The 27,243-nt window shown below is 42.8% G+C and overlaps 1 protein-coding gene across 1 annotated transcript in view; it reads left to right on the top strand.

Moving 5' to 3' along the window:
• Window positions 1-7,633: 7,633 nt before the first annotated feature.
• Window positions 7,634-27,243, top strand: part of LOC145418060 (tryptase beta-2-like) — a 61,220-nt gene continuing 41,610 nt past the window's right edge. Inside the window, exon 1 of the mRNA XM_080286593.1 lies at window positions 7,634-7,658. Within this exon, the coding sequence (XP_080142719.1) occupies window positions 7,634-7,658 (25 nt within the window). The remainder of the gene's footprint in view (window positions 7,659-27,243) is intronic.

Consider the following 27,243-nt stretch of genomic DNA (forward strand, 5'->3'; position numbering starts at 1 on the left):
AACACCAATATATCTTACAATTCTTCCACAGATAATCACATTAATAGCACTCATAGCAAAAGCATATTGCAGCGAATCATACCCCAAAACATCAAGACTCATACCAAAACAGTTTCACCTTCCTACCACAAAAACTCCTCGTCGCAGAGCAGCTGGTGATAGTCGTGGTGGTGGTGGTGGTGATGGTAGGAGCAGGAGTTGTGGTGGACGTTGTGGTAGGTGGCGGGGTTGTGGTGGTGGTGGTGGTGGTAGGAGCAGGAGTTGTGGTGGTCGTTGTGGTAGGTGGTGGAGTTGTGGTGGTGGTTGTGGTAGGAGCAGGAGTTGTAGTGGTTGTTGTTGTAGATGGCGGAGTTGTGGTGGTGGTAGTAGGTAGGGCCGGTGTGGTGGTGAGAGTACAGTAGGTGGGGCTGTTGTGGTGGTAGGTGGGGGAGTTGTGGTGGCAGTGATGGTCGGTGGGGGAGCTGTGGTGGTAATAGAGGTAGGTAGAGGAGTTGTGGTGGTAGTGGTAGTTGTGGTAAATGTTATGGTAGATGGAGCCGTTGTGGTGGTTGTGGTGGTCGGTGGGGGAGTTGTGGTTTTTGTGGTGGTAGGTGGGGGAGTTGTGGTGGTTGTGTTGGTAGGTGCGGGGGCTGTTGTGGTTGTGGTAGTTGGTGGGGGCATTGTGGTAGTAGTTGTAGTAAGTGAAGCTGCTGTGGTTGTAGGCGGTGCTGTGGTAGTAGGTGGCATAGTTGTGGTTGTTGTGGTAGTAGCTGGGGGAAATGTGGTGGTAGTGGTGATGAGTAGGGGTGTTGTAGTGGCAGGTGGGAGCGTAGTGGTGGCAGCTGGAGTCGTGGTGATGGCAGCTGTGGTAGTTGGTTCAGGAGTCGTAGGTTTGGTTGTGGGTCTTGGAGGGATGGGAGAAGGTTTGGGAGGCTCTGAAATGGGTAGACTTATAAGTGGTGAGAGTAGTGGTACTGGGAGGTGATAGACTTGGGAGCAATCTACCTCCTCTACAGTAATGTGTGACTTCGTTTAGTTTTTATTTCAAAGCCGTCTAAAGAAAACATTTACTGTATTTACTGCTAAGTTGAAAATGAATCCCGTAGTAAAATAACTCTTGTTTTTTTTTTTTTATATATGCCACTAGCACAGTCATGCGGAAAAATAAAACTACAGTCACGTTGCTGAAACCTGTTGTGCCGACAGTACATTATTATTCGGCAAGTCTGATATACCAGATCAGAAATGAGAACCCAGTGAACTGCAGGCTGAAGTTGCTCCTCTCTTGAAGCCCATCATGCTTCTTTCGTAGGTTAAGGAGAGAGAGAGAGAGAGAGAGAGAGAGAGAGAGAGAGAGAGAGAGAGAGAGAGAGAGAGAGAGAGAGAGAGAGAAATAAGCGTGTGAATAACAAGGTAGCTTCCCCACCTGGTTATATCACAAAAGCATCCCCTCATCAATGAAGGGGTGAGGTGTAGAATAATTCATTAACCCCTGCGGTACCAGAAATCTTTACAAAATTAAGTAAATTATTTGGTCTTGGGGAAGCAAGAACTGAAATAAAGTCTCAATCGTACTGAAAGAAACCAAAGGATCGTGGGAAAGAGATGAGCTGTATCTGGATGGCACACTGAATAACAAAAGAAAGAAAAGATAAATATCACCGTAGTAAATACATGTAATCACCATCATCTCTTTAAGCATTGAAAATGAAATAGAGACTCATCAGTATCAAACATATAACCAGCATCGAAAAATTGCATTACTGAAGACATGTGAACAAAGAGAATTATTTTATATGTCTCCATGCTGCGTGATAGTTCTACGTCATTTTTCCCGCCGGCTTCTGATGGCGTGATTGGTTAGTGGGGAGACCTTTCCTGCGTTGCTATCCTTGTCTATAACTCATGGAATAGTTATCAGAGTTAGTTATTACCTCTCCTATAGCAAACAGCCTCGACAGGACCAATAGATTTGTTGCTGTTTGCTTTTCTCTGAGGTCCTTTGTGTATAATCTGTGGGTGGGTGGAGAGATGGTGGGGGAGGGTGGGGGAAAGTGGAATTAGGGTAGGAAAGTACTATAAGAGAATGTGTGGTGCTTGAGTACATAAAAGTACGGGGGATTGGTCGGGGAGTATTGGAATGGGATGAGAGAGAGAGGGGGGGGGGAGAGAAGAGGAATGAGATGGAAAGAAATTGGAGAGGAAATAGGAATAAGGGGGGTAATGGAGGTGTGGATGAAGACTGAGGGGGAAAGAGACGGAGTGGTGTGACAGAGAGATATATGGCGCAGTTTAGGGAAGGAAGGGTGAGAAAGGACAGCAGAATAATCAAAAGACTGAGTTACAGAGAGACAAATATGGAGAGACAGACAGAGAGACAGTTCAATAGATAGATTTATAGGCTTACAGATCGATAAAGGAAGGTTGGGGATGGAAAATAGGGAATGGAGGGAAGTAGAGAGGTGGATGAGACTGAGGAAGGGAGAAAGGGGAGGGAGGGGAGACGCAAACAACGCCCAGTAAGGAAAGTGACAAAAGGAAAACAGAAAGGTGAAATGAGCAGAGATTGACTGAACACGCTGGCAGACCACATCAGCAAGCCTTGCGAGTCAACACATAAAGCACGAATAAAATACATTCTCACACGCCACTACCTCAAGTCATACTTTCACACACCACACACATTCTCCTACATCACCTCCCTCCCCCACACACACACTAGGCTACGCTCTCCGTCATACTTGCACACATTACACTCACACACGTCACGCACAGCCACACTCACACACACCACACTACACGACACCTTCACACACCATACTCTACATCACAACCTCATACACCATACTACACCACACCCACACACATTACTCAACATCACAGCCTCGCACACAACACCACACCATATCCTCACACACCAAACCCCCACACACAACACCCTCATACACTGTACCCTCACACATCACACCTTCACATACCATACCCTCACACACCACACCCTTAAACACCACACCCATACACACCACAGACTGACACACCACACTATCACACACCATACCCTCACACACCACACCATGACACACCACACCATCACACACCACACCCTCACACACAACACCTCCATATTCCACATTCTCACACACCATACCCTCGCACACCACACCCTTAAACACCACACCCATACACACCACAGACTGACACACCACACTATCACACACCATACCCTCACACACCACACCATTACACACCACACCATCACACACCACACCCTCCCACACCACACCCTCACACACAACACCTCCATATTCCACATTCTCACACACCACACCCTCACACACCATACCTTCCCACACCACACCACACCATCACACCATACCCTCACACACCACACCCTCACAAACCATATCTTCATACACCATATCTTCACACACTACAGCGTCACACACCACAACCTCACACACCACACCACGATACACCACACCTCTACATCTCCACACACCTCACCATCATACCACACACTCCCAACCACTCCTCCACACACGATACCCTCACATTGCACCCCTTTACACACCACACCCTCACACGCCATATCGACACACACCACACTCTTACACCATACCCTCACACACCATAGCCTCACACATCACATCCTCACATACCACAAACCCACACACCATACCCTCACACACCACTGCCTCACCCACCACACTCCCACACACCATACCCTAATACACCAAACCATCACGCCATACCCTCATGCACCATACTCTCACACACCACACCCTCACTGGCCACGCCCTTACATACCACACCCTTACATACTACACCCACAAACACAACACGCTTACACATCACACCCAAACACAGCACACCCTTTCACACCACACCCTCACACACCACATTCTCACACACCATACCCTCACACATTACACCCTCACACACCACACCTTCACACACCACACCCTCGCATACTACATCCTCACACACCACATCCTCACACACCACGTCCTCACTCACCAAATCCTCACACACCACACCCTCACACACTACACCATCACGCATCAAACCCTCACACACCACACCCTCAAACACCACACCCCCACACACCACATCCCCACACACCACGCCCATACGCACCACACCCACACACAGCACAGCACAGCTTGTTGTACAGACCCGTACTGTCGCTGGCGGTGCAAGCTTGATAACACCTGTTCCTTAGCCATGTATTTAGCGTTTCACACCTTGATGCTCTACTTTCCGATGCTCTGATCTTTTGAATATCGACATAGCTTGCAACAGTACCACACAAGGCATTAAGAAGGTAAAACATGGAAATAAAATCTTAATAATCTTTTATAATGTCATTTATATCATACTTCTATCGCCTTAGCTTGAACTGGCACTAAAAGTGAGCATGATAAGGTAATCATTGGTCTAATAAGTCGCTGAGGAAGAGACATTACGAGATTTCAACCTCTAATCGCTCTGGACACACGGAGCCTTCCAGCCATTTACTTTCGATGCGGTAACGTCCTTTTCTTTTCTTTTTTTTCATTTGCTAATATCAGACACTTTTCTCAGCATAGGAGAGTGTTCTAATGGTGAAGATATTAGTGATGAGTGTAAATAATTCTGCCAGTTGAGAACTTTCTCCTAAACAAGAATGCGCTAAATACGACGTCAGCAAAGATTTATCCAACGATCTTGATTTATTTTCCTGTTTGTTTAGTCAGCTTGAGAAAACTACAATATGCACACCCCCTGCCTTGGGTAATTTCATTCCACGTGGGAAAAGCTGAAAACAGTGCACCCCAAGAAAACAACTCAACGACAACAAAAACAATATACCCCTTTCACCTTAACCTGACCCAGATCTTCGTCCTTTTACAGTTTATTTCAAGCAATTAGGTGCCACACAGACAATGTTACTGTTGTACATTCTTTCCATAGCAAGTTTCTGTGACTATATTAATATTCTATTGTTAATCTGTATCTACGGTTCAGCAATCAAGGTGGAGAGTTGTCAATTTAAGGCCAAGTTAGAGTAAAAACGGTATAGTCCAATCACCAAGCAACGGAAAACACAACAATGATGGACGTATGCTTGGGTGCCGCATACTTAGTGGCTTCTAAGATTACGTATCACCTCTTCCTTAGCGACTCATTCTGCACGGTACACCTTAATCTCATCTTGTATGCTACTGATGCACATGGTGATATAAAAACAATATAAATAATATACAAGAAATTGTTAAGGTGATATTAAGCAAACTAAGTCGCTACGGGAGAGGTGCAACGATTACTTCATTGTCAATTAGAATACGACTTAAATCACGCTCTTGTGTGTTTGCGTTGGTCCCTCGCTTTCCAGCGCTGGGTGACGGCGGTGCTGGGAGTCTGTGTGCTGTTCCTTCTGTCTGCTCTCACCCACAACCTGACCCTCAGAAAGACTGTGCTCTGTGCTCCCTTTTATTCCGAGCACGAAGAGGGGTGGATGCATAAAGGGGGGACGCGACTTGAAAACAATGTGAGTGTTAGTGAAAGGGGGAGGGGAGAGTGGGATGGGTGAGAGAGAGGGGGAGCGGGATGGATGAAGGAAAGGAGGAAGTGGAGTAGGGTGGGTAAGGGAAGAAGGAAAGGAGGAGTGAAATGGGTGAGGGAAAGGTGGAATGGGTGTGGAATAAGTGAGAAGATGGAGGCAGTGGTAGTGGGATGGATGAGGGAAATGGAAAGGGGGAATGCGATGGACGAAGGAAAATGGGGGAGGGGGAGTGGGATTGGTGAGGGGAAATAGGAAGCCGGACAGTCGGATGGGTCAGGAAAAAAGGGGAGGTGGTAGTGGCATGGGTGAGGGAAAATGGGAGGAGGGTTTGACATGGGGAGAGTAATGATTGCGTGGGGTCATAGATTCTGGGGTAGAGTGGGGGAATGTGGGTTGACTGTAGGTAGAACCTTTGTTTTGTTACACACACACACACACACACACACACACACACACACACACACACACACACATAGCCGTTCTTACAAAAAGATGACTACATTGTGGTTTCTTTCATTCGCACCGCGCAAATAGGGTTCGCGTAAAGGGGGAACCCGCGAGATATAATTACTATTCGTGTCAGTTAAGAAGGAGGCAACAGGAGAGGAGACAGGGTAGGGGGAAGTGAGTGATTATGGGGACCGTGAGTGTCAGGGGGGAGAGGGTAGGGGAGGATGGGGAAATTGTGGGTAGAGTAGGGTAGGTATAGGATGGGAAATGTGGGGTAAGGTGGGTAGAGAGTCAGTCAAAATAGGGATGTGAACTAGATGAGGAGAAGGGAAAGGGGGAAGACTGGTGAAAAAGTGAGGTTGGATGCTTAGGGAGGGGATAAAGGAAACAGGGGAAGGTATGGGTGTGTGTGAGGAACACTGGGGGAAGTGAGATAATGGTAGGGTAGCGAAGCGGGTGTAAGGGTCGATTGGTAGCACAAATGTAGAGGTGGTGACTGTAGATTATTCATGTGAGGGGAGTGGGTGGGTGAAGGCGGGTAGGAGGGGAGGGAAGAGGTGAGAGAAGGTAGGGGAGGGAGGGATGGAGGAAAGTTGAAGAGGGAGAGGAGGTTGTGGGGGCTAGTGAAGGAATGGAGAAAGAATGGGGAGGAAAGAGAAGTAGTGGAGAGGAAAGACGGGGAAAGTTTAAGAATGGTGAGAAGTGAGGAACTGATAGAAAAATAAGAGACATAGGGATAGTGACACTGGGAGGGAAGAAAAACTGGAGGAGGTAAAAGTGGGTGGAAAAAGAGGTGGGGAGGGAGAAGATGCAGAGGAAGGGAGGGTCAGAGGAGGGATTGGGAGGGAGGTGGTGGAGGGAGTAGTTAGAATAAGGAAGCTGGGAGAGAGAGAGAGAGAGAGAGAGAGAGAGAGAGAGAGAGAGAGAGAGAGAGAGAGAGGAACAGGTGATAGTGGGAGGTGAGTGTGTTTCGGAGGGGATGATGTGTGAGTGTAGTGACCTCATACTAGTAAACACCAGGTGCACCATTTCCACCACTGCATTGTACTGGCAGCAACACCTCTATATTCCACGTAGATGTGTACTGTTTTCCTCCAAATCCTTATTCTTAGTTGTTGTAGTCGAGCGACGCACGAAAGTGGGAGACGAAGGAAACTCACCCATACAGCTCTTCCAAGGAGAATGAAGCCAAAGACTTTTCGTCTCATATATTCGCCTTCACTCATCGACTCCCTTCTTACTCTCATTTTATGTCGCAGTGTCGCATTTTATCCATTATCTGTCGGCCCTTCACTGGTCACTATTATCCTGAAGTTTCTGTTTTCATCCCTCCCTCCGTCACGGCTGGCGCATGGCACTCGTATGGTAACCCAGTCTCACCCTTTTTCGGTTCATCTCTCTAATGCAAGTATTAAATGATATCTTCAGTCATTTACTGTATATGTGCTACAGGTCAACTCTAGAACCGTCTTCATCAGTTTGTATTTCCCTCTGTCTCTGACCTCCAGTCTTTCAAACGCAATGTGTCCAGGCATCTCGAAATTAATGGATCTTGAATCTTGCTTTTTGTTTGTTTTTCCTCGAAGGGAACCACTAAGCTACATGAAATAATATAAAAACAAATGGACAAAACTAGGGCCAAATTAAGGTATGAGGAGCATGGTACCCCCATCGACAACGGGATGTGAGTCAGTGGTACGGCATGGGTGTGGAAAGTTATGAGTAAAAATCGTGAGAAGAGGACTGTTGAGGAATTCTTTTGGAGACGGTATAAAGGGTAAGGAACAATGTGATTAGCAAAAGAGATGGAGTGAAGTAGCACTATTCTCCTTTTGGGGGATTGAGAGGGAGTGGAGAAACTTTTGCATAACGAGGCAGTAGAGCCACCCAGTTATACTGGTGCCACCACGCGAAGGCATCAAGCTCCAGAGGCCGCATCATACTGAAGAAAAGTATTAAGTTTCTCACCTACCACACCCTCCTGCTCCGAACCTGTCGTGGTGACTTAATAGCACTACGACAGGGCAGACTGGGAGGGTCTCCAAAATTTTTTTAATGAATGTTCCTTGGACCTCCTTTTTCTCTCAAGATGCAAACTCCACACTGAGCCACATGCAGGATTTCATCAAAGTCGGCATGGAAACATTCATTCCCCATCATAGTTACAGAAAAAGATGTAATTCACCTAAATGGTTTGACCATAATTGTGCTAGAGTAACAGAACATAAAACAATAGCCTATAACACTTATACAAGGACCAAAACCAAAGAAGTCTTTAACTATTATAGTAATATTAGAAACCGAGCCAAAACTATTATTAATCTTTCTAAAACTTTCTTCATAGACAAGCTAACAAACAATTAAACAACCCAAATGATAACAAAATATTCTGGTCTACCCTTAATTCATTCAAATCTAACTTCACTACCATCTCTTTCATTCCACCGTTACAGTCCCCGATCGGAAATCTAGTAAGTGACTCACGTGGTGAAGCCAAACTTCTTGTTGACATTTCCTCAACAAACTCAACCCTAAATACAGAAAATCACAATATTCCTGTACTTGATTTTGGTTCCCCTCAAATACCCCCTTTCAAGATTCACGCCAGATACGTACAAGCTGTATTACAGAATCTCCCAGTAGACAAAGCTGCTGGTCCAGATGAAATTCCTTCAATAGTACTTAAAAATTGCTCCACATTGTTGGCTCCTGTATTGGCAAAGTTTTTCCGCTTATGCATCTGTACCTCAAGTCTTCCAGCCTCTTGGAAAGAAGGAAATATCCATCCTGTTCCTATATAGGGGGCAACTTCTGATCCATCAAACTAGACCAATCGCAATAACTTCCGTTCTCGGTAAAATTTTTGAGACACTAATAAACAAATACATAGTCAAGCATCTAGAAATCAATAAATTAATTAATGATCGGCAGTATGGATTTAGACAAGAACGTTCAACTTCAGACATTCTTTGCCTTCTTACCCATCAGATTAACAAAACAATAGACCAACATGGTGAAACACACACAATAGCTCTTGATATTTCAAAAGCATTTGATAGAGTATGGCACCGGACCATATTGTCTAAGATGTCACACTATGGCCTTACATCACTGGTTCCTCTAATTTCGTCTTACCTTCATAATAGAAAAATACAGGTCATGGTATATGGAATTTATTCTCAGTTTCATTCCATAAATGGTGGCGTACCTCAGGGATCAGTTTGGGTACCAACCCTCTTTCTCATTCATATAAATGACCTCCTATCTGTCACTCACAACCCAATACACTTTTATGCTGATGACTCGACCCTTCATAGTTCTTTCACATTTAGTACCTCTTTTACACAGTCTGATATTATAAACTCCCAAATAAACACAGCAATTTCTCTGAACCAGGACTTTCTAAAATTAATCAATGGGGACAAACAAATCTGGTCTCATTTAATGCTCAGAAAACTAAATACATTAATTTCTCCAACAGAAAAAAAAATCCCTCAGACTCACATAATATTAAATGATGACAGTAGTCCCATATCCACTACAATTGATATCCTAGGTGTTACTCTAAACCCCAACCTAAGCTGGACAGCCTATGTTAAATCCCTTGCTAAAAATGCTTCCAAAAAATTGGGATTTCTGTACAGAGTTCGGGAATTCTTCACTAACGAGCAGCTGGCCACAGTATACGAAAGCCATGTGCGTTCTCTGATCGAATACTGTTCGGCACTGTGGAGTGGATGTGGAGCGGTTACACTGAGACAGTTCGACAAAATTAAAAATAAAGCCATTAAATTAATCAATAATCCTGCCATTACGCAGGATCTTCCTCCATTATCAGTACGTAGTGATGTTGCTTCTTTCGCATTATTTTATAGATATTTTTACCGTAAGTGCTCTTACGAACTTGCTTCAGTTGTTTCTCCCCTTCACATTTTCTCCCGAAATACTCGGGCAGCTCGGAGCTCCCATGAACTCACACTCTCCCTCGCAATGCAGACCCTCTGCTTATCAAAATTCATTTATCCCCAGAACTACTACTCTCTGGAAATCACTTCCTGGGAGTTGCTTCCCACAAACATTTAATCCATTTTCATTTAAATCCAGTTCTTATAACTATTTTATGTGCAGAGGATGCCTTTAGGCACATGGACTTATTTTTTTTTTATTTCCTTTGTTTTTTCCTTCCTCCATTCATTATCTAAAAAAAAAAAAATCCAGAAACAACTCAGCTTCTGCCCCCTCCCCCAGTATCCTTCTCTCAGCCTATCCAAACCTCTTGAATCCGGGTGACGTCATTTTTAGTTTATTCTTGCTACTACCAGACGATTTTATTCAAATAAGGAAAGGCCTCTTGAACAGAAGAGGGGTGTATGAAGGCTGTATCGAATCCCTCCAGTTCTAATAGTCTCTCCTAAGCTGCATAAAACCATCAGGAGATGGCTTGAATAATATGAAAATAATAATGTCCCTGAGGCATAGAGAGTTAAACTATCTCCACCCGTATCTAACACTACCGAAAAAATTGTTGGTTATCTTGCCCCAGCTGCTATAGTTCTTTCACCTCATCTTCGTTAAGGTTTTTGTCTTTTCGCAGCTTATTTCACGTAGCTCAGTGGCAGGTAAAGACAGTGCTGTGATATACATTATTTCCATTGCACTTCTTCGTGGCTAGGGTACAATTTAGTGTTGATACATTGTTGCAACTCAACATTCTAGATGGAGAGACGGCAATTCTAAGCCAAGTTAGAGTAAAAACAGTACATCAGCATCATCACAAGATCAAGGGAAGCGTCTGTTAGGTAACACAGATGATTTGTGGGTATTGTACGGGTACCGACATAGCTGCCAATCACAGTTTTGAGGGACACACCTGGGTAGATTAACAGTAATATTTATGGTGTACAGACAAAATTCTGCACTAGCTTTCTTCTCTCCCAGCTTTTCTCCCCATTTCGCTTACCTCTTCTCCCTCCCCACCCTTCCATTATCTCTCTTACCTTTCTAGCTTTTCTCCCGTTTTCTTTTATTTCTCTCACCTCGCTTCCTTCTTTTCTCCCAAGCTAGTACCACCTCTCTCCTTCCCTCCACTATCGTTTCTTACACCCGTCTTTATCCCCCTTTTCTCTTTCCTCCCTCATCTCTCTTCCCTCTCCAGCCACTCATGCCTCTGTGTTCCCCCTACTATTTTCCTTCCCTCAATAACTTTCCTCCCCTTTTCCTTTCCACTCCCTCATCTCTCCTCTGTCCCATTTCACCACTCTCTCTCCTTCCTCCATAGTTTTTTTCCCTTCTTCCCTTCCTCTCCCTCCCCTCTCCTCCCTCCCCACCCCTCCCCTTTCCTTCCCCCTCTTGCCTTCATGCACTTTGTTCTCTCCCCTCCCTCATCTTTCTTCCTTCCCCGGTCTCCTCCACCTCTCTGCTTCCCTCCATTCCTTCTTTTTCTTCCCCAACCTTCCTTTATCGATTTGTCATCCTCTAAATCTGTTTATGGAACTGTCTCTCTGTCCGTCTCTCCATATTTGTCTCTCTGTAACTCAGTCTTTTAATCATTCCACTGTCATTCCTCACTCTTCCATCCCTAAACTCTTCGATATCTCTCCTTCACACCACTCCTTCTTTACCCTCCTCAATCTTCATCCACACCTCCAATATTCATTCATTTCTTTTCCTTCTCCAATTTCTTTCCATATCCTTCCCCCTTCTCTCTCTCTCTCTCTCTCTCTCTCTCTCTCTCTCTCTCTCTCTCTCTCTCTCTCATCCCATTCCAATATTCCCCTACCACTCCCGCGCACTTTTATTTATTCAAGCACCACACATTCTCTTGTAGTTACCAATCATCCTGCTTACCGACCTAACTTTCCTACCCTTATTCCACTTTCCCCCGCCCTCCCCAACCTTCCCTTAACCCACTCCTTCATCCCCTGATCACAGCACTTACAATCACAATAGTATATACATATATACTGTATATATACATATATATATATATCATCATCATCATCATCATCATCATTAGCCATTACAAGTCCACTGCTGAACAAAGGCCTCCCCCAGCCTTCTCCACGAATTCCTTGACTGAGCCAATCTTTGCCACGTTTTCCCTGCAAATTTCTCAGTCTCATCTCTACACCTCCTCTCTAGCCTTTTTCTGCTACGCTTACAGTCTCTTGGTGTCCAGTCAGTCAATCCCTTGCTCCATTGGTTATCCCTTATTCTTGTTTCATGGCCTGCCCACCTCCATTTCTGTTCTTTTATAAGTTCTATAATATCTTTGACTTTAGTCTGCTCTCTTACCCAAGTTGATATTTTCCTGTCTCTTAAAGATATGCCCAATATTACCTTTCCATTGCTCTCTGAGAACGGATTAATATATTTTCCATAGATTTTTTCAGTTTCTAGATCTCACAACCATACGCCATAGATGGAATTATGCTTTCATTATATAATTTTCGTTTCATGCAAACTGGCATGCTACTTTTCATACTGTCTCTATGTTTACCGAAAGCTTTCCATCCAACTGTAATGCGTCAGTTAAGGAAAGGCCACTTGAATAGAAGAGGGGTTTATGAAGGCTGTATTGAACCCCTCCAGTTCTAAAAGTCTATCCTAAGCTGCATAAAATCGTCACGATATGGCTAGAAAAAAAAAAAAAAAAAAAAAAAAAAATCTGAGCCTTAGACGGTTAAACTATCTCCATCCTTATCTAACACTACCGAGAAAATTGCTGATTATCTTGCCCCAGCTGCTATACTTCTTTCACCTCATCTTGGCTAAAGTATTTGTCTTTTCGCAGGTTATTTCACGTAGCTCAGTGGCAAGTAAAGATATAAACACACACACACACACACACACACACACACACACACACACACACACACACACACACACACACACACACACACACACACACACACACACACACACACACACACCGCTCGCTGGTGCAGTGGTAACGCTCTCGCTTGCCAACTGGTGGACGGGAGTTCGCGCCTCGCTCAGGTTGCAAAAAGTTTCACTGACGAAGTGGGTGGTTACTCTCCCCCTAGAGCAAGGGGACGGGTGTGTGCGTGTGTGAAGGTCACAGCCTTGCCCTTAGATCGGACTATATGAGCTCTCTGCTCCCTTCCGGGAGGGTAAAAGCTGACCATCACGACCATCAAGTGATCCTGACCGACCCGGTGAATTACACACACACACACACACACACACACACACACACATATATATATATATATATATATATATATATATATATATATATATATATATATACAGTATATATATATATATATATATATATACAGTATATATATATATATATATATATATATATATATATATACATACATATATATATATATATATATATATATATATATATATATATATATATATATATATATATATATATATATATATATATATATATATATATATATATATATATATATATATATATATATATATATATATATATATATATATATATATATATATATGTGTGTGTGTGTGTGTGTGTGTTTGTTCTTTTCAGTCTTTCCTGTCAAATATCCACTGTCGTTTTTCTATGGTACGTGGTGGTCCTTCATTTTTTTTTTCTTTTGCCTGATTCAGTTAGAGGGTTTGGTGGGCGGGGGAGTCCTTCTTGCTTTGCTGTCCTTATCTTCAGTTAATAGAGCCAGATGTCAGAGACATAATCCACTTTGTAACAAACGGCCCCGGAAGGATCGTTAGATTTGTTGCTATGTGTTTTCCTTTGCATTCCCTTTTATCTTTCCCTCCCTTCCCTTTCCCATCACCCATCCCCTCCCCTCTCCCCCTCACCCACCCCTTCCGCCTTTTTTATTAACTCCAACCCATTCCCCTTCTCTCTGTCCCACACCTTCCCCCTCCCTTTCTCCCCTTACCCAGCCCCGACAATCATCCCTTCCCCTCTTTCCCCCGCCTCTTCCCCCTCTGATTGACTCATATATTCTCAGTCAGTCTCCTCTTTCTCCTAAACCTTCCGCCACCCTCTTCCCCTCCCCCTTTCCCCACATCCATCCCCTTCCCCTCTGTGACTGACACACGGATTAAAAGGGAGTACAGAGCTCAGTGTTGCTCTTAGCGTGCCAGGCTTTGGGTGTGGGAAGGCAGGAATAACGGAGCACAAACTCTCAGAATCACAGGCATCCCGTGTTCTAAACCCTATCGTCATAAAAAGTGCATATAGTCGGTCTGTTTCCACCTGGTAGAGATCCCATGCCAGTTTGTACCCGGTGGTGGCCAAGTGTAGTCAGGGTGGAGTGTTGATTTGACTAGTAACCAAGAAGACTCATTCCTGTCTCATAATTATGGCTCGGAATTAAACGCAGCCATAACTTGGTATTTTGAGTTGTTGAAGTGGCCTAGTTCCGTCAGGTGAAAACAGACCGACTATAGTTTACTAACGCTTTCGCTGGTGCCGGAGTGGGACGCCTTCACGTGGTTGCACCGATACAGGCCCGGTCATACAAACATCCTTGGCAACCTTCCCCATCCACAAAAAGGAGGATGTGAAGCAGCTTGGACGTGTTTTTTGTTTTTTTCCCTCGGCTCCACTTAGTCATTCAGTCATATTGGCAAAGTCGGAGCGAGTTCAGCGAGAAATGATTCGAAAAAGTCTCACCTTGCTCGGGAGTAGATGAAAAAATTCGGCTTATCACTACCCGCCCCCCCCAAAAAAAAAGAATAATCACCAGAAAAGCCAAGTTTTGACATTAAACCAACCTAAACCTAGCCAACTTAGGCCTAACCTAGCGTTAACCTGTCATAATACTTTATTTTGCTTGAGGGGAGGACGTAGGTGCCACGATGCCGAGTCTTTTCTCGAGGCCTCGATCCGACGTTTCCAGTATGACTGGATGGCCAATTACACCCGAAAAAAAAAAAAAATCGTAACCTGGTCCTACAAACATCCCCTTCCTATCCAGTGAAAGGAGGATGTGAACTGCAGGGAAAGGGCAACTTCCACCTGCTGTCCACCAGGTTCACGTGCAGAATAGCCTAGAGCCACAGCAACAACAACAACCCCTTCAATGTCTATGGAGGCATCAAATTATTTTACTATGGCTATCGCAAAGAGATTTTGTTCGGGTGATAGAAATGATCATAGTCATAGGGTTCAAACATGTGTAGCTGGAGTACTTCAGTTTTCCTTACTTAAATGGAATAGTCCGCAATTAGCCTTAACAAATTAGCCAAGTGCGTCCATAGCAAGGAAATAAGGATTTAAATTAGGCGACGTGTTCTCTTCGTTTCTTTTGCTGCTTCCAGATGATTTCCTTCATTTTCTGTCTCGAAGGGTCGGTGAGAGCAGCATTTAACCTCATTAGTTCGCAATGTCTCTCTTCTAAGCTGAATAAATTCGTCCGGAAGCAGCAAGGTAGACATAAAAAATACGTCATTGTCTTGGATAGTGTAAACCCCGAACGGCATGACCCCTGATTAAAAAAAAAAAAAAAAAAAAAAAAATGCTGAACTGACAGCCTAGCCTCGGGCCCCTACACATTGAAGGGTGTAATATGAGAGAGGCGTTTTGCTTTTGCTTTTTCTTCCCTTCTTTTTTTTCCTTTTTTTATTATTATTTTTTTGTTTTGCTGTAATGTGTAGGAATGTAGGAACAGGTTTCTAGTCCTGCAGACTTTGATGGAATCTGAAGACAATGATATTAATCAAATGTAGAGAGAGGTAAAAGAGGTTTTGCATGAGAGTGCTAAGGTTACTATTAAGAAAAAAGGGAAAGCGAGAAGAAAATGGATGTCAGATGAAACATGGAATGCAGTTCAGAAAAGGAAAGAGGCTAAGTTAAGAAGTGAAGAACAACATGCTGATGACCAGGTAGTTGAAGTACTTAGAGCAAAGTACTGGAGTTTACATTCTGAAGTAAAAAGACTCGTTAGGCGTGATAAGAGGAGACTATATGATGAAAAGGCGAAAGAGACAGAAATTAAATTAAGTAAAAATGACGGTCAAAGCACAAGAGCAGCGTATCAGGCCATAAAGGAGTTAACTGGGACTGAAAAGAGAAGGAAGGAAATACCTGTAAGAGATAGAAATGGTAATTTGATGACTAAAGATTTGGATATAAAAGGAAGGTTGAAAGAGCACTTTGAATCGGTTCTAAATAGACCAATCCCAGCTGAAGAGGACATTGTGCCAGCCGAGAGAGATTTGCAGATAGAAACGGGGGATATAACTTTGGAAGAGGTAGCAAAATCTATAAATGAGTTAAAGAATTTTATGGCTCCCGGAGAGGATGGAATATTCCCTGAAATGCTTAAGGTAGAAAATGACGAGTTGATGAATGCGCTTTTGAAACTTTTTACTGTGGCTTGGGATAATAGTGGAATTCCAGAAGAGTGGAAAAATGGAGTGGTTATAAAAATACCAAAAAAGGGAGATTTAAGTGTGTGTGGCAATTGGAGGGGGATAACTTTGACACCTGTAGTTGCAAAAGTTTTTTTTCCAAAATCTTGTTGAACAGAATAGAGCCAGTAATTGATAAATTTTAAGAGACGAACAAGCGGGATTTAGAAAGGGTCGAGGTTGTAATGATCAGATTTTTATTGTACGGCATCTAATGCAACAAGCTAATGAGATGAAAATGCCACTTAGTATGTGTTTTGTGGATTTTGAAAAGACGTTTGAGTGTTTCACGTGGAGCTATGTTGAAAATTATGAGATTCTATGGTATACCAGAAAAGTTTGTAAAAATTATTAGAAGCTTGCATGAAGGTACTTTCTGTAAGGGAATGGTGGGTGGTTCTTTGAGTGATCCATTTCAAGTTAGGTCAGGAGTGATTCAAGGAGGAGTTCTTTCCCCATTGCTGTTTGTTTTGATTATGGATTATGTTATGAAAAAAGTTGTAAGGAGAACAGGTGCAGGAATTAACTGGAAAGAAAATAAGAAGCTGATGGATTTGGACTATGCTGATGATATTGTACTGATTTGCGGAAGTATCTACGAGATGCAGAGGGTGCTTGATTGTCTGGTGGAGGAAGGAGAAAAAGTGGGATTGGTAATAAACTGTGGAAAGACTGAAATTATTAATATGACCGTGGAGAACCAAATCGATTGTGTAATTGGGAATAATGTGGTGAAGAATGTAGAAAACTTTAAATATCTGGGAACGATTGTATCATCTAATGGATCATTAAACAATGAAATTGAGGACAGGATTAGACAGGCTTGGCGAGCAGTTGGAATGTTGAAATCTGTTTGGAATAATAATATGCTTTCGGTACATACTAAAGTGAAAATTTACAAGTCCATGGTTAGACCAATTTTAATTTATGGGCATGAGTCATGGTACAGTACAACTGCAACAGATCAGAAAGTATTAGGATTTGAGAATAAAATACTGAGAAGGATTCTTGGGGTAAAGTGGCAAGACAAGAGTTACAAATGCAAGAGTAAGGGATATTACGAGAGTAGAACCAATTAATGAATATGTGAGACTGTCTCGCTGGAAGTGGCTGGGGCACATATACAGAAAAGAAGGTAGTTTAATACAGGGTGTGCCAGAGTGGGCTGCTAGAGGAAGAAGAGGTAGAGGTAGGCCGAGGGAAACCTGGTTGAGGACAATGAAAAAAGAAGCAGGAGAGGAGTGTTGGTGGGACCTGAAGGAGATGGCGAGAGACAAATATTGGTGGAGAGAGTTCATTGAGGCCCTATGCATCCCGTGGGATGCCACGGGAAATGATTGATTGATTGATAATACAGGATCTACAGCCCACATTCCAATATTTAGAATTTAGCCCCCTACTGACGACAAGTATCTTGACCATTTATTTATTTATTTATCTATTTATTTATTTATTTATTTTTATTTTGGCTTCTCGTCGTCTAAGGGTTTAAAAAGATTCTCCTATAACCCTTTAAGGACGTGATTTCCTTTGACGGTTTTAGTTTTTGACCCTTCAGTCTGATGTTTTTTCTTTTTTTGCTCTTGCTGCCCCCAGACGATTTTATTAATTTCACGAGAGATCTTTCGAGGTGGAGGGGTTAGAAGTCCCTCCCAAAATCCTGTGGTGGGGACAGTGAATGAGGAAACACGTATCGGGAGTGGCCTCTTGTTGTCTTCAGGGTGAAATCGCGCAAGGGAAGGCAAGATCCAGTTCCTGTCGGTATTATTAGACCACATGTTGAGGAGTTAAATATTTCTGGCTTGTCTATCGCTGCTGGCTGCACTCTGTAAGGTGGGATGCAGACAAATCTAAAATAATAACAACAGACGTTCAATAAATATAGTTCTGTGTTTGGCGACTCGTCTTCCTTTTCGCGATTTAACCTTTAAATCCTCCAGTTTGAGTTCTTCTTCTTTTATTTTGTTCTTGCTTTCCGCAGACGTTTGTGTTAAAAATATTACAGACTTCTCGTAGTCAAGGAAATAACAAACACTAGAGTAAACGTCTCCAGATCGACAATTCTCCTTTAAACTGAAAAAAAGCGTCTGAAGAGAGCAAGAATTATTCAAATGGTGTTGTGCTTAGAAGTGCATGGTGGTAGTAGTATGTTGCTGAGTCCTGACTTTGGCCTGTACATTTATTTTTATCATTATTTTCTTTGCTGTAACCCTGTCAATACGGTGGCGTCTTTGTTTTTTATTTGCTACCTCAGTGGTGGAGAAAATATTTGAATTGGAGGCAATACAACACTCACTATTCTTCCGCTGAGGAAATTGTCTCGCAGTAGAAAAAAAAAAAAAAGTATAAAGATAAGTCACCGCATCGACATAAAATTTCTGTCTAAATTTGTATTCTAATCGGGCTTGGAGATTTCGTAACACCTCTTCGGAAGTGATTTAGATTGAGTATATCATACCTTGTTATCTCTGTATGTCACTCCTTAAACTATTTATATCTTAGTGAGTCGATAGTAACAGACATTTACTAGTTACACACACACACACACACACACACACACACACACACATATATATATATATATATATATATATATATATATATATATATATATATATATATATATATATATATATATATATATATATATATATGATTTTAGAGAGATTTATGGGTGTTCATTAATCATCGTTACAATTTGTGCTGAAACATGTATAGTTTAGTTATATGGAGACAACCTTGCATTTCCTTAAAATATTGGCCATCTTGTTTAGTATTAAAACTTAGTGGATCACATACACGAGAATATAACTGTGTTATATACTGTGCAGTTTAGATCACCGAGGAAGAAGTGCCACGATGTCTGAAATGCCAATAAAAACTCGGTAAAAGATATGGTGTGGTGTAGAGTAGAGAGTGTGGTGTCGGGGGTATGGTGTAGAGAAGAGAGTGTGATGCTGGGGAGTGGTGTAGGGTAGAGAATGTGATGCAATGTAGAGAGTGTGGTGTGCGAGGTATGAGGTAAAGTGTGGTGTTTGTGAGAGTGTGGTGTATAATGTGGTGTGAGTGGGTGTGATTTACTGTGCGGTGTGTGAAAGTGTGATGTGAAAGGGTGTGGTATAGACTGTGGTGTGTGAAGATGTGATACATTATGGTGTGTGAGGGTGTGGTGTAGATTGTGGTGTGTGAGAGTGTGGTGTAGAGTGTTGTGCGTGAGGGTGTGGTGTTGAGTGTGGTGTGTGAGGGTGTGATGTAGAGTGTGGTGTGTGAGGGTGTAGTGCAGTTTGTGGTGTGTGAGGGTGTGATGCAGCACGGTGTTTGAGGGTATGGTGTAGCATGTGGTGGGTGGGAGTGTGATGCAGCATTTCGTGTGAATGTATGGTGCAGAGTATGGTGTGTGAGGATTTGGTGTAGTGTGCGGTATGTGAGAATGTGATGGTGTGGTGTGTGCCGGTGTGGTGTACAGCAGAGATTATTTGTAAGAGTTTGGTGCAGAGTGTGGTGAATGAGGGTGTGGTATAAAGTATAATGTGTAAGGCTCCAGTGTAGTGTGGTGTGCGAGTTTGCGGTGTATGAGGGTGTTGTATAAAGTGTGATGTGTAAGGCTTCAGTGTAGTGTGGTGTGTTAGCGTGGAGTACAAAGGAGTACAAAGGAATACAACAGATTTATTGGTCCTGTAGAGGCTGTTTACCATAGGAGAGGCTATAACTAAGATATCTATCCCATGAGTTACAGACAAGGATAGCAAAGCAAGAAGGCTCTCCCCATCAACTAATCACTCCATCAGAAGCCGGCAGGAAAAAGGACGCAGAACTACCACACGACATGAAAAGACATATAAATCATGCTCTATGCTCACAATAATGTATTCAGTGCAATGCAGTATTTCGATGCTGGATATGTGTTTGATATTGATGAGTTTCTTTCTATATTATTTTCAGTGCTTTAAGGAGATGAAGGTGATCGCATGCATTTGCTGCGGTGATATTTTTCTTTTCTTTCTTTTGTTAATCAGAGTGCCATCCGGATACAGCTCATCTTTTTCCCATGATTATTTTGTTTTCTTTCCGTACGATTGAGACTTTATTTCTGTTCTTGCTTCCCCCAGACCAATAAATTTACTTAATTTTGTAATGATCTCTGGTATGGCAGGAGTTAATGAGTTATTCCACACCTCATCCCTTCATTGATGAGGGGGATGCCTTCGTGAGATAGCACTGATATGACCAGGTGGGGGAGCTGCCCGGTTATACACACGCCTCTATCTCTCTCTCTCTTAGAAATTTACGAAAGAAGCATGATGGGCTTCAGGAAAGGAGCTACTTCAGCCTGCAGTTCACTGGGTTCCCATTTCTGATCTGGTATATCAAACTTGCCGAATATTAATGTATTGTCGGCACAACAGGTTTCACCAACGTGACTGTAGTTTTTTCCGTATGTCTGTGCTAGTGGCATATAAATTAACCCAAGAGACATTTTACTACGTGATTCATTTTCATCTTAGCAGTAAATAAAAGTAAATGTTATCTTTAGACGGCTTTGAAATTAGAACTTAATGAAGTCACTCATTACTGTAGCATAGTAGATTGCCTCCAAATCTATCACCTCCCACCACCACCAGCCTCACCACTTATAAGTCTACCCATTTCAGAGCCTCCCAAACCTTCTCCCATCCCTCCAAGACCCACAACCAAACCCACGACTCCAGAACCAACTACCACAGCTGCCATCACCACGGCTCCAGCTGCCACCACTACGCTCCCACCTGCCACTACAACACCCCTACTCATCACCACTACTACCACATCTCCCTCACCTACTACCACCAGAACCACAACTGTGCCACCTACCACCACAGCCCCGCCTACGACCACAACAGCTCCACCTACTACCACTACTACTACAACGCCCCCACCAACCACCACAACAACAACTCCCCCACCTACCACCACAACCACTACATCTCCCCCACCTACCACCACAACGGCCCCATCTACCACCACAACAACCACCACAACTACCACTACCAGCACAACTCCCCCACCTACCACCACAACTTCTCCACCTACTTTCACCACCACACCGGCCCCACCTACTACCACCATCTCAACTCCGCCACCTACCACAACGACCACCACAACTCCTGCTGCTACCACCACCACCACAACTCTGCCACCTACCACAACAACCACCACAACTCCTGCTCCTACCACCACCACCACCACAGCTACCACCAGCTGCTCCGCGACGAGGAGATTTTGTGGTAGGAATGTGAAACTATTTTGGTATGATTCTTAATGCTTTGGGGTATGATTCTCTGCAATGTGATTCTTCTGTGAGTGTTATTAATGTGATTAGAGTCTACATAATCAAAAATTTTTCTCTGATCAGGTATAAAAAAATAACATTTCTAGACCTATTTTTTTTTTTTTTACGACGATCACGAATATGCAGTCCATTTTAGCGTAGCACGTCACAATTTTATGGAAACTACCTTTTATCATTTTGGTTTAATTTTACTGCTGGACGCATATGCTTACTTATAATAGTTTTTTTTTTTTTTTTTTTTTTTTAGCATATTTGAGGTTTCGAAGTTTTTTTGAAGTATGTCGATTCCTCGCATAAATTCAATATCTCCAGTCTACATATACACTGTATTTTCATCCAAATTGAAATGACAAAACAGGAAACTCTCCTGCAAGACTTATAACAGAGAGTGTGTTTCAGTACACTTATGCAAAGGTCATACTACTCAAAATCGTCGAGCTTTAGACTTCCTTCGATGCTGCGTTCAAAGCTCGTCCCTGTACAGCATCCAGCAGTAATCCACGAGCAAAGTTTCATTCCAGAAGTCTTGATAGCGATGCTCCATTGCACTGATATCTTAATGGAAGCGTTCTCCCTGTTCGTCAGAGACGGCTCCCAGGTTCTGTTCGAAAACTTCAAGGTGTGAATGGAGAAAATGAACTTTCAGCGACATCCGACACCCAATAGCCACCTCAGTCGGTAGAGAGGTGGCCTGCAGTCCTACCGGACCCAAGTTCAAATCCCCGCTGGGGCAGGGAACAGTTTCAGGATTTAAGATTCATAAAAGCAGGCATTACTGATCTACCAGGAGACCCGCCGACATGTCATAAAAATACCCCCGCTAATACCAGTACACCAATCCTGTATGAGACAGCCCTAGCATCAATATGGAAGGTGAGTGTTAGTGCCGAAATGGTGACATGTAGATGTGTATGGTATGTAGGAGGACTACTGGGCCTTGGGAACAGACTGTGAAGCCTATGCCCAGAGTCGGACACCTAAAAAAAAAAAAAAAAATTGTGAAGTCTCTCAACACCATCTTCTTTATCCGGTGACCTCTCGTTTCCCAGGAAATTTTCACATATCCACTTGAATGAGGTCCAGGCAGCCAGTTCCATATCGGCCAGATGGGTGCTGAGGTTGTGGTGTCTCAGAAGTTCCTATATCTGTGGGCCCATGAATATTCCTTCTCTCAGCTTAGCTTCAGTGATGCGTGGAAAAGTGCTTGCGACATATCCGAATGCTTCAGTGTTTCTTCTTCCCAGTGCCTTCACGAACTGCTTCATTAAGCCGAGCTTTATATGAAGCGGAGGAAAAAGAATGTCTCCAGGAGCAACCATGGGCTCATTCGCGATGTTCGAAGTTCCTGGCTCTTATGTTTGTCTAGGTGGCCATGTCGACTGCACGTAGTGCTTGGAAGTTTCACGGCTATCCCAGAGGCATAAGAATCAACTGTATTTTGTGAAGCCTAATTGCAGTCCCATCAGCAACCAGATCACTTTCAAGTCTCCACACAACTTCCATTTGTATTCTTCATATTTTACGGCACCTAAAAGGGCCGCAACGTTGTCATAGCACTCTTTCATGTGCACTGAATGTCCTACAGGCGCAGAAGATTTCATATTCCCATTGTTCAGCAACACCGCCTTCAAGCGTATCTTCGATGAATCAATGAATAAACGCCATTGAGAAGGCTCTTGCTCCTGTGAAAGGCAGCGGAACAATCCATCAATGTCGCTGCAAAAACATAGTGGTCCATCAACAGAAATTATGAAGAAAGATCTTCATTTCGTTTTCTGAAGTATGTTACTCAAAAATCATTCTTGGGCAGACATTTTTCTTTCAAACGAGATGACAAAAGTTCAGCCTTGTCCTTCGGTAGTCCCAAATCTCGAACTAAGTCATTCAACTCCTTGAGAGAACTGTTCAGGTGTGTCTTCATTATCGGCTAAAAACTCTGCATCCTCAACTGCTTCATCTGACTCAGTTTGGGCTACATCTTCGTCCTCATCGTCGCCACTGGCAATACCATCTTCAGGTGGTAATGGAATGGGAAGATCTTAATCGTTTTGCGGGACTGGTCTGATAGCGGATTCCAAACTGGGGTAAGCAATCTTGTGCTTGTACTTAACAGAAAACCCGGATATGTTGACCTTGCAGAAGTAACAATCTGTAGAATGATCTTTCGGCTCCCTCCGTATCATAGGAACGGCGAATGGCATTGCCTTTTTTCTCTTATTCAGCCAATCTCTTAGTTCATTTGAACAAGCTGTACAATTTTTATGCGGTGCCCATTTTCTGTCTTGATCTGCAAGAGCACAGCCGAAGTGCAGATGATAGACCTTCTTCATATTGTTCGTGATTTTGCATCGTTGTCTCATGGGGGTGAACGAGCCACAGACATAGCAAACAATCGGGGCTATTTTTGCATTGCCTTGACATTTCAACAACAACAGCTGCAAAAAAGCATAAACAATGTTAAGAACAGGAATATATGTGAATATTGTTATATACGGTTTCAACATGGAAGTTCATCAATCATCATAGAAAGTAGACGTTTTAGGAAAAAACGGATGGGATTTTCGGAATCAGCACCTAAAACTGTACCAAGAGCACCACAAAAATTTTATGATGATTTTTTACTGTTGACCGGTGACATGTGGAAGAATTATAAGATATTTAGGTGTTCTGGGGGGAAGTTGCTGATGCTGTTGATATAAGCTTAGTGCTGTTTTTATTGTGGTAGGATTCAGAGACCATTTGCTGTGAATATCTTTGTTGATGGTGTGCTGTTGGCTGTATTACGTCTCTCTCTCTCTCTCTCTCTCTCTCTCTCTCTCTCTCTGTGCTCGGTTATGTACAGTAAGATGTCTGGATGTATCTTTTTGCCTTGGTACGACTGCATATTCTATCGGTATGGTGTCTTGGTGTGATTCTTAGTACTGTGATAGGGGTTTGAAACGTTCTGGTGTGATTCTTGGCCTGTTGGTATGATTCCCGGTATAGGAGGTAGCTTGTATGATGCTCTGTATTGTGGTAGGGCAGTGAGATGTTACTGGTATGACTCTCAGTGTCCTGGTATAATCGGTTGTTGTGGCAGGAATATTGGTATTTTTATTACAGTTGTATTGGGAATGTTGAAGGCCCGTATTCTCGTCGGTTAAGGAAACTCCTCAACACCTCTTCCTAAGCGATTTGTTTTGGATATTATTCCTTACCGTTTTCTTCTAAGCAGTTTATTATGCATTTATTCCTTACTGTTCTCTTCTTCAGTTATATATTTATCCTTTTAATATCGCCATACTTTTCATAAATAACGTACAAAAGGATATTAACCACCCATATCAAAAAATAAATCGCTATGGAAGAGGTGCTACGAAGTCTCCTTGCTGAACGAGAAGACGGGCCTTAGTGCCTTGGAAATATTCTTCTTGTGACAGGACTCAAAGTGTTTTGGCGCTGTGGTAGCAGTGTCTGTTTGGTGTGATTTATTGTTTGAGGTAATACTAGAATACATTTACCAGCAGCGATAGAGAAGCTGATATTGTTTTCATTGTGTGTGTGTGTGTGTGTGTGTGTGTGTGTGTGTGTGTGTGTTAGCGCGATAACTTCGCAATCGCTCAAAATATCACAAAATTTTATAGGAGTGTATTAGGGGAAAAAAAAGCGATCACGAGTTCGAAATTGGTGAAAGTAGGTCAAAGTCTGTCTGTCCGTTACCAAGAAAACTTCGCAACACTCAGAATGTCATCACTAAATTTTACAGGTGTATAGTAGGGTTGAAAATGTCCTACGAAAATTGTTTCTAGTTTGTTTGTCTGTCTGTGTGTCTGTTGGCACGAAAACTTCGCAACTGCTCAAGATATCATCACAAAATTTTACAGGTGAGTAGTAGGGATGAAAATCTCCCAAGAGTTCAAAATTGGTGAAAGTAGGTCATGGTGTGTGTCTGTTACCACGATAACTTCGCAACCGCTCAAGATATCATCACAAAATTTTACAGGTGTGTGGTAGGGATGAAAATCTCCTACGAGTTCCGAATCGGTGAAAGTAGGTCAAGGTCAAGGTCATATTCCGAACCGTGCTAGACATGTATCGGCTCGCGGCTGCTATGATTCCCCCCTTGGGGAGGCTTTAGTACTATAATGAAATTTGGTTTTATTTAAACAGTTAGAACTGTAAAATGGTACTAATAATATGATTACCTGCCGCGATAGCGAAGCTGGTATTGTTTTCAGTTTGTGTGTGTGTGTGTGTGTGTGTGTGTGTGTGTGTGTGTGTGTGTGTGTGTGTGTTAGCACAATAACTTCGCAACCCCTCAAAGACATCATCACGAAATTTTACAAGTGAGTAGTAAGGATGAAAATCTCCTATGAGTTGGAAAATGGTGAAAGTAGGTCAAGGTCTGTGTGTCTGTTACCACAATACCTTCCCAACCGCTCAAGGTATCATCACCAAATTTGACAGGTGTGTAGAAGAGATAAAAATCTCCTACGTAGTCGAAAGTGGTGAAAGTCGGTCAAGGTCAAGGTCATATTCCGAGCCGCACTAGATATGTTTAGGTTCGCTGGTGGTGTGATTCCCCCCTTTGAGGGGCCCTCTAGTTCCTGATATTTAAGTGTGTGTGTGTGTGTGTGTGTGTGTGTGTGTGTGTGTGTGTGTGTGTGTGTGTGTGTGTGTGTGTGTGTGTGTGTGTGTGTGTGTGTGTTAGACCCTTAAAGTGTGTTGGTGTAATATTTTGCGGTAAAGCTGTGAGACCGTTTGGTGTGATTCTTCATGTAGTGGTACCATGATTCTTACACTGGTATGTTTGAGACTCGCTGGTGTGATTTTGTTGTTGTTGCTGCTCTTCTTGTGCTGTTCTCATTGTTGTTGATGTGGTTGTTGTTGTGGTTATTGTTGTTGTTGTTTTTATTGTTGTTGTGGTTATTATTTTGATTATTGTTGCTGTGGTTTTTGTTGTGGTTGCTGTTGTTGTGGTTGTTGTTGTTGTGGTTGCTATTGTTGTGGTTGCTGTTGTTGTGGTTGTTGTTGTTGTGGTTGCTATTGTTGTGGTTGCTGTTGTTGTGGTTGTTGTTGTTGTGGTTGCTATTGTTGTGGTTGCTGTTGTTGTTGTTATTTTGTTGCCATTATTGTTGTTGTGGTTGGAGTACAAATGCTCTTAGTATGATTCTTGTGTTGTGGCAGGAATTTTAAGCGTTTTCATAACATGGTTTTTGCCTTGACGTGATTGTTGTGGGAGGACTATAGAATATTTTGTTGCATTTCATTAGTTTCCGGTAGGACAATATGATAATTTTCGCGTAATTGTTGGAGGGATTCTTTGTATCTAGTAGGACTTATGTAATTTCGTCTTTCTTTTACTTTTTTATTCATTGTTTTTATTGTGTTGTGGTGGAACTATTAGATTTAACATAGCATCTCCACACAACTGATGCTGTAAGCTGGGGGATGGGAGGGGAGATCTGCAAACCAGCTTCTTAGATAACAAAGGAACTTTAATATGAATTATTTCCATAATTATAGAGACTATAGCATCCAAAAAGCAAGTCAGACACGGCACTTATAACGATGA

This window comes from Coenobita brevimanus, chromosome 112 (assembly GCF_032717465.1).
Source record: "Coenobita brevimanus isolate Jiangsu-jjx chromosome 112, ASM3271746v2, whole genome shotgun sequence".
Taxonomy (NCBI): domain Eukaryota; kingdom Metazoa; phylum Arthropoda; class Malacostraca; order Decapoda; family Coenobitidae; genus Coenobita; species Coenobita brevimanus.